The 7,392-nt window shown below is 66.8% G+C and overlaps 2 protein-coding genes across 2 annotated transcripts; one reads left to right on the top strand and one right to left on the bottom strand.

Annotated features, from left to right (window-relative positions):
• Positions 1–393: 393 nt before the first annotated feature.
• Positions 394–3,392, top strand: IDH3G (isocitrate dehydrogenase (NAD(+)) 3 non-catalytic subunit gamma). Its single transcript, XM_057424496.1, has 12 exons — positions 394–582; positions 808–888; positions 1,488–1,585; positions 1,675–1,787; positions 1,862–1,922; positions 2,001–2,133; positions 2,286–2,419; positions 2,498–2,600; positions 2,684–2,830; positions 2,937–3,031; positions 3,131–3,191; positions 3,281–3,392. The coding sequence occupies exons 1-12, from the start codon at positions 394–396 to the stop codon at positions 3,359–3,361; spliced, it is 1,296 nt and encodes a 431-aa protein (XP_057280479.1). The 3' UTR covers positions 3,362–3,392.
• Positions 3,393–3,423: 31 nt separating this feature from the next.
• Positions 3,424–7,361, bottom strand: SRPK3 (SRSF protein kinase 3; the record flags this gene model as incomplete). The annotated part of the gene is made up of 14 exons (XM_057424495.1): positions 3,424–3,644; positions 3,951–4,043; positions 4,151–4,220; positions 4,296–4,403; positions 4,520–4,617; positions 4,781–5,064; positions 5,231–5,370; positions 6,085–6,110; positions 6,196–6,355; positions 6,509–6,615; positions 6,721–6,808; positions 6,890–6,977; positions 7,059–7,167; positions 7,247–7,361. Coding segments are annotated over 14 exons (1,671 nt in total), but the record flags the coding sequence as incomplete, so codon positions are not given.
• Positions 7,362–7,392: the final 31 nt, after the last annotated feature.

The following is a 7,392-nucleotide window of genomic DNA, read 5'->3' as shown; positions in this document are numbered from 1 at the left end:
CCTCCCAATAAGCGGCAGGAGGCGTTCCGCCGCGAGCCCTGTAGCGTGAATGGGAAGCGAGCTTGAGGTTCGCGGGTGCCTACACCGCGAGCGACGTGGCCCGAGTGCCGCGGTGCCGAGCTTTGCGCATGCGCGGTGGCGCTGGCTACCGGATAAAATGGGGGCTGCGACTTATGTGGTGCGGGGAAAGGCCGCGCCCCGGCGCATGCGCAGAGAGGCGCCGTTGCGCGTTCCCATCGCAACAGCTGCCGGCTTCGGGCCCGGCCTCTCCTGGACGTTTTTGTTCGGTTTTCACCCCAAAACGGGCTCGAAGCGCAGCCGCGGAACCGGCTCCAAGCCTGGGTGCCACCGGCACAAAATGGCGGCCGCGACTTGTGTGGCGCTGCCGGCGGCATGAGGGAGGGCGCGCGGGGCTGGCGGGAAGTCTCGCGAGATTTTGCGTTGCCACCGACCCTGTCCCTTGGCGGTGCCGAGGTCTCGCGAGAGCGGCGCGGCGGCATCGGCAATGGCGCTCTGATTGGCCGGTTCGGGGTGCTGCGATTGGCCGGTTTGCGGATGGAGATGTGTGGGCGGAATGCGGCGGTCTGATTGGAAGCAACGGCGACGATTGGCGGGAGTAACTGTGAAGCGGATCGGGCTCTGATTGGCTGCCACTGGAGCTCTCCGGGCTCCTGAATGCTGATTGGCTGTGCTCTCAGTGAATGGGCGGGTAGGGGCAGCGGGTTCCGCACTGATTGGTTGATGTTTCTATGGGAGGTTGGGCCGTGTGCCTGACCCGGGGGGTGGGTCCTGGGTCGCTGCGGGAAGGCGCAGGCTCCCGGTTGTGACCTCTCAGTCCCCCCTCAGGCTTGGGTTTCCCATGATGCTGAGCGGCGCCATCTCCCACCTGTAAGTGCCTCGTCTGGGGGGACCCGTGCTCCCTCCCTCTCGGTCCCCCAGGGCCCTCTAACACTTGGGGGGGGTCACAGAGACCGTGGGGTGCCTCCTTGTGCTGGAAGGGGGAGACCCTCCAACCCCACCCTATTCCCTCCTGGGGATGGGGTGGGTTTGGGGGCCCCCCTTTGGCCTCTCTGGACCAAGGAGCTGTGACTCCTATTTCGGGGTGGGGGTGTCACTGAGGGGGCTCCGAGCGGCTCCTGCTGAGGTGCTCTGGGCCCACGGCTGGGGGTGCACGTTGTTGTTGCTGTGTGTGTGTTCCGGGGGGGCTCTGTTTCCCCCTCATCCCCTCCCCGTGTGCTGGCACCGTGACTTAACTGCCCCTGTTTCTCCCGCACGCCACGGCCGCCTGCCCCACAGCAGCCTAGCATCGTGAGTATGGCCAGAACAGGGTGGGGGGGACCCCAAAAGCACGGGGGGGGGGTGTATGCATGCATGGGGTGCATGGGGGGGGCTCTCCAGGCAGAGGACTGGGGGGAGATGGGGGGATAAAGAGGAGGGGGTCATGGGGACTGGGACACCTGAGTCCTCACCCCCTGGTGTCCCTGCAGCCGCCCCCTGCCAAGTACGGTGGCCGCCACACAGTGACTCTGATCCCAGGTGATGGCATCGGCCCTGAACTGATGCTTCACGTCAAGGAGGTCTTCAGGTGGGTGACCCCCGCTTTCCTGTCCCCCCCCTTCTCCCCCCGTCCCCCCCCATGGAGGAGACTGGTGTCACAGCCACCGCTGCCCCCAGGCACGCCTGTGTGCCCGTGGACTTCGAGGAGGTGCGTGTGGGCGCGGAAGCGCCCGAGGCCGACGTGCACAATGCCATCATGGCCATCCGCCGCAACGGTGTCGCCATCAAGGGTGAGTATGGGGGCTGGGCACCCCCCCGAGCACCTCTGGGGACCTCCTGACCCCCGGCTCCATCCCCTCCCCAGGCAACATTGAGACCAACCACAACCTCCCGCCCAGCCACAAGTCCCGGAACAACCTCATCCGGTGAATGCTGAGGGATGCAGGGGGTGTCAGTGGGGGGGTGGAACCACGGAGCCTGACCTGGGTGTTGTGGTGGGGCAGGACCAGCCTGGACCTTTACGCCAACGTGATCCACTGCCAGAGCCTGCCCGGGGTGGAAACGCGGCACCGGGACATCGACATCCTCATCGTGCGGGAGAACACCGAGGGCGAGTACAGCAGCCTGGAGCACGAGGTGACTCCAGCCCCATGGGGACACTGCCATGGCCACACCACCATTGCTCTGAACATGCCCATCTCTAGCCAAGCCCCCTCAGCCCCCTTAGCCTCAGGCTTTTCCCCCCCCCGAAGCCCCACCGCATCCTGATGGCCCCCCCCTCCATGCAGAGCGTGGCCGGAGTGGTGGAGAGCCTCAAGATCATCACGGCTGGGAGGTCACGCCGCATCGCTCACTATGCCTTTGGCCTGGCCCGTGCTGCCAAGCGCCGCTCCGTCACCGCCGTGCACAAGGCCAACATCATGTACGGGTGTGGGGCTGTGGGTGGGGGAAGGATTGGCGGGGTGGGCTCTGGAGCCCATTGAACCCATCCCATCCACAGGAAGCTGGGGGACGGGCTCTTCCTGCAGTGTTGCAAGGAGGTAGCGGCAGAATACCCGGAGATCAGCTTCCAGAGCATGATTGTGGACAACACCACCATGCAGGTAGGGCTCTGCTCCCACTGCCCCCTGTGCTGCCCCCAGTGCCCCCCCCCCCCCCAGTGCTGACTGCTCTGCCCCCCCTACAGCTGGTGTCGCGCCCGCAGCAGTTCGACGTGATGGTGATGCCCAACCTCTATGGGAACATCGTCAATAACGTCTGTGCGGGGCTGGTGGGAGGCCCTGGCCTCGTCCCTGGTGCCAACTATGGGCATGACTACGCTGTCTTCGAGACCGTGGGTCATGGGGGCACGGGGGGAGGTCCTGGTGGGAGATGAATGGGGGGAGCTGGGGGGCCTGTGGGGGTCTCCCCCTCAACCCCCATTATCCCATTGGCCACAGGCGACACGGAACACGGGCAAGAGCATCGCCAACCGCAACATCGCCAACCCCACGGCGGCGCTGCTCGCTGCCTGCATGATGCTGGACCACCTCAGGTGGGTGGGGTTTCGACTGCGAGGGGCGTGGCTACAGGCTGGTGTATTTAGGGGCGTAGCTTCCTGATGTGGGCGTGGCCTCACTCTACACGCTTTCAGGCTGCACAGCTACGCCACGGCCATCCGCCAGGCCGTGCTCGCCTCATTGGACGATCCACGGGTAAGCCCCACCCTCCCCCACCAATCTCCGCCCTCCCATTGGTGCAGCAGCACCACCAAGCCCCGCCCGTCGCCTGGCTCCGCCCCCAGACGCACACTCCCGACATCGGGGGACAGGGCACAACCTCGGGCGCTGTCCAGAGCATCATCTCCCACCTCTCCCGCGCCTGATTGGCTGAGGACCACACCCACACGATGAGACCACGCCCCAATAAACCCCCCTGGAGCTGCCTCCCGCACGTTTATTGGCGGCGGGGCTGTGGGCGGGGCTAGGGTCGGAGCCAGGGGTGGCGCAGGCATTGGGCGGCCGTTGCTCGCCGCGCCGGCTCGAAGGCCAGCATGGGCCGCAGGAAGCGGGCGAAGGCGGCGGCCGCCCCCCGGGACCACTCGTACTTCTCTTGCAGCACCGCCCGCAGCCCCCAGGGTCGCAGGTGCCGGATGTGCCGCAGCTCCCCTGGGGGGGGCCGGAGCGTCAGGGCCATGGCCATCGCCATAACTCGCCCTGCTCCATGAGGCTCCCAAGCAACGCCCCGTGCCATTGGCCACACCCTCAAGCCTCGCCCCTAACACGGTTCCTCCCTCTTGAGTTCGTCCCCGAGGCCTTAGCTCCGCCCCAAGCCTGTTTCTCCCTTCTTAGCTCCTCCTCCTCTCTTAGCCCCGCCCCAGTCCCTGCTGAGACCCGCCCACGTACTTTAGCCCCGCCCCTGGTCCCACCCCTCCCTCTTTAGCCCCCGCCACCCGCCTTGGTCCCGCCCCTCACCGCGCCGGTTGAAGAACTCGCGGGAGAAGCGTCCCCCAAGGGCCACGTGACGCGGGATCTCCCCCAGGAGCTCGATCACGTGGGCAATGTGGTCTGGTGGGGAGAGGGGGCAGTTGGAGCTCCGCCCACTACCTTCAGCCACACCTCCCCAGGCCCTGCCTACTTCCCGAGGCCACGCCCCCTCCCCAGGCCCCGCCTACCCTCGTCCCTGCTGTAGTCCTCCCCTGAATGGGGCTCGAACAGGTAGTCCCCCGTGGCCAGCTCGAAGGCCTGGGGGGGGCAAAGCGGGGCTGTGAGAGGCTGTGGGGCCTGCTACGGGGCAGGCAATGGGGCAGGGCTCCTCACCATGCAGGCAGTGCTCCAGATGTCAGCGGGGGGCCCATAGCCGGCCCCCAGCAGCACCTCCAGCGCCCGATACTGCCGTGTCTGGATATCCTCGGTGAAGTGGCGGTGCTGGAGGGGGCCGCAGGTCACCCCTTACCCACAGGGGCACCCGTTGCCCCCCCCAGCTCTTCCCAAGGTGTCCCTAAACGAATGGGGGCACCCAATACCCCTCCATTGCCCCTCACCACCCAGCAGCCGTTGCCCAGGTCAGCAATCTTGACACGCAGCCAGGGGGCGCAGCGGGGGTCCAGGGGGTTCTCCTGGCCCCCCAGGAGCCCCCCACCTGCGAGGTAGCAACAGGGACATCAGCGGGGGCACCTCAAGAGCCCCTCGAACCCCACTGATGCCCCCCAAGACCCCAATATCCACAACCACTTCCCCCCCATTTACCCCTCAGCACCACCAATTGCCCCCACATTCCCACCCCCCCACCCCATTGTACTCACCAAGGGGTGCAGGGGGCCCCCCCGAGCCCCCCGAGATGAGGGAGCTGGATGTGGGGGTGAGGAGGGAGTCAGAGGCAGAGCTGGGGCTGGGGGGGCGCCGGACCAGGAGCCCTCCTGAGGTGCAGGAGCCACCCGAGAGGCCGTCGCTAGAGCCACCGGCCGGGAGCGTGTGAACCCCTGAGGAGGAGGCACCGCTGGGGGGGCTGCCCCCCCCCTCCTCGTGGTCCGGGGTTGCGACTTCTGTGGGGGGGGGTGGGAGAGAGACCCCTGAGACCCCCCACAATCTAACAGGAATGAGGGGTCCCCATAACAGCCTCATGGAGCACCCCCAAACCCTCATGGAACCCCCCCAAACCACCCCCAGGGAGCCAAAGCCGCCTCCCCAGGGAGGCCCAAACCATTCTATGGGGCTCTGCCCCCCCAGCACCCCCCCCTATGGCCGGCTTGCACTGACCGCTCTCACCGGCACCCACTGGCGACGCTCCGGTCTCCCTCAGCTGCTCCAGATCCTGTAGGCACTGAGCCAGGCGCCGGCTCTGCCGCCGCCGCTGCCGCCGCCGCCGGCGCCGCTGGGCCCGGGAGAGGCGCTCCTGGGGCGGGGATGCACGGGGCACACGTGTGCGCAAGGAGCAGTGTGAGGGGTGCGCGGGGCACACGCGTGCGCAAGGAGCAGTGTGAGGGGTGCGCGGGGCACACGTGTGCGCAAGGAGAGTGTGAGGGGTGCGCGGGGCACACGCGTGCGCAAGGAGAGTGTGAGGGGTGCGCGGGGCACACGCGTGCGCAAGGAGCAGTGTGAGGGGTGCGCGGGGCACACGCGTGCGCAAGGAGCAGTGTGAGGGGTGCGCGGGGCACACGCGTGCGCAAGGAGCAGTGTGAGGGGTGCGCGGGGCACACGCGTGCGCAAGGAGCAGTGTGAGGGGTGCGCGGGGCACACGTGTGCGCAAGGAGAGTGTGAGGGGTGCGCGGGGCACACGCGTGCGCAAGGAGAGTGTGAGGGGTGCGCGGGGCACACGCGTGCGCAAGGAGCAGTGTGAGGGGTGCGCGGGGCACACGCGTGCGCAAGGAGCAGTGTGAGGGGTGCGCGGGCACACGCGTGCGCAAGGAGCAGTGTGAGGGGTGCGCGGGCACACGCGTGCGCAAGGAGCAGTGTGAGGGGTGCGCGGGCACACGCGTGCGCAAGGAGCAGTGTGAGGGGTGCGCGGGGCACACGCGTGCGCAAGGAGCAGTGTGAGGGGTGCGCGGGGCACACGCGTGCGCAAGGAGCAGTGTGAGGGGTGCGCGGGGCACACATATGTGACACTCACGGGTCCATCCTGTGGTGCGGAGCTCACTGCAGAGAGTACCGGGGGGGTGTGTTTCAGTGTCAAGGGGTCTCCCCAGACCAAACCATTGCACAGGATGGGGTTTCGGGGTACCTGCGCTTTGGGGTGGCCCCCCCCCACGGGCCCATCGTGCCGCCTCGGCCGCCAGCTGCCTCACGAAGGGCTCCCCCACCCGCAGCAGCACGTTCTCGGGCTTTATGTCGGTGTGGATGATGTTGCACTTGGTGTGGAGATAGTCCAAGCCCTCCAGCACCTGCGTCCCAACACAATGGGGGTCCCCATGGGGCTCTGGGGCGAGGTTGGGGTCCCCACATGGGTCTGGGGATGTGGGGGGATGTGAAGGGGATTGGGGAGGGTCACAGGGGGTAATATGGGGGGGATAAGGGGTGATGTGGGACCCCCTCACCTGCCTCACAATGCTCTTGACACAGGGCAGGGGCAGCCCCTGGTAGTTGGATTTGATGATCCAGCGCAGCAGCTGGTGGCCCAGCACCTCTAGCACCATGCACACGTCTTGGAGGGGGGGTCAAGGAGTATGTGGCCACCTGAGACCCCCCCATGGGGTGAACATCTGGCATGTCTCCCCCAAAACCCCACGACACCCCCCCAGCTGGATACGGACACCGTTGACTCCTGAGATCTTGAAGTCATCGATGAGTTGCACAATGTTCTCCCGCTTCGGGTCGCTGGGGTCCGAGTCACGGACCTGGGGGGGGGGGCAATGGGGGAGGTGGATGGACACGGCAGGGATTTGAGGGCTCCATTTGGGGGTCCCGGCCTCACTCACACATTTGAGCAGCTTGATCTCATCCAGTGCCGTCTCCGTGTACTGTGGCGCGCTCTTCACCACCTTCAGCGCCACAAAACGCTTGCGCCTAGGGGGGGGACACAGAGGGATTGAGTGGACCCCTGCCTTAACACCCCCCCTTTGGGGTTCCCCCCCTTTGGGCACTCACCGGATGTCCCAGCAGAGCCACACGGTGGAGAAGTGCCCCCACCCCAACTTCCGCACCACGTGATAGCGCCCATTGAAGAGGTCTCCAATGCGCACGGGGTAATACCCACCTATGGGGGGGTATGGGGGGGGTTTATCACCTTGGGTGCTGCCCGCCTAAGCACCCCCCCAGGCATGGGGCACCTCCACCTTTGCAGTAATCACGGGGGTCCTCTTGCTCCCCTTCATCCAAGCCCAGCAGCCCCTCAGAGAGCAGGGGCAGGGGGTGGGGGGGCTCCAGTGATGCTTCCTCAGAGGGGGTTGGGGTCCTAGAAGGGGGAGAGTACAATAGGAAC

Source organism: Pezoporus wallicus, unplaced genomic scaffold (genome assembly GCF_028554395.1).
Source record: "Pezoporus wallicus isolate ANWC-B61680 ecotype Strahan unplaced genomic scaffold, APGP_CSIRO_Pwel_v1 contig_13417, whole genome shotgun sequence".
NCBI classification, from domain to species: domain Eukaryota; kingdom Metazoa; phylum Chordata; class Aves; order Psittaciformes; family Psittacidae; genus Pezoporus; species Pezoporus wallicus.
The sequence above is the reverse complement of the archived record's forward strand: the minus strand, read 5'-3'. Positions and strand labels throughout refer to the sequence as shown.

Excerpts from the sequence above, each read along its gene's own strand:
- IDH3G (XM_057424496.1), top strand. The coding sequence starts at position 394 with ATGAGGGAGGGCGCGCGGGGCTGGCGGGAAGTCTCGCGAGATTTTGCG. Across the intron at positions 583-807 it reads TGTGTGGGCGGAATGCGGCG|GCGCAGGCTCCCGGTTGTGA; the intron begins GTCTGATTGGAA and ends CGCTGCGGGAAG. Across the intron at positions 1,586-1,674 it reads CACGTCAAGGAGGTCTTCAG|GCACGCCTGTGTGCCCGTGG; the intron begins GTGGGTGACCCC and ends CGCTGCCCCCAG.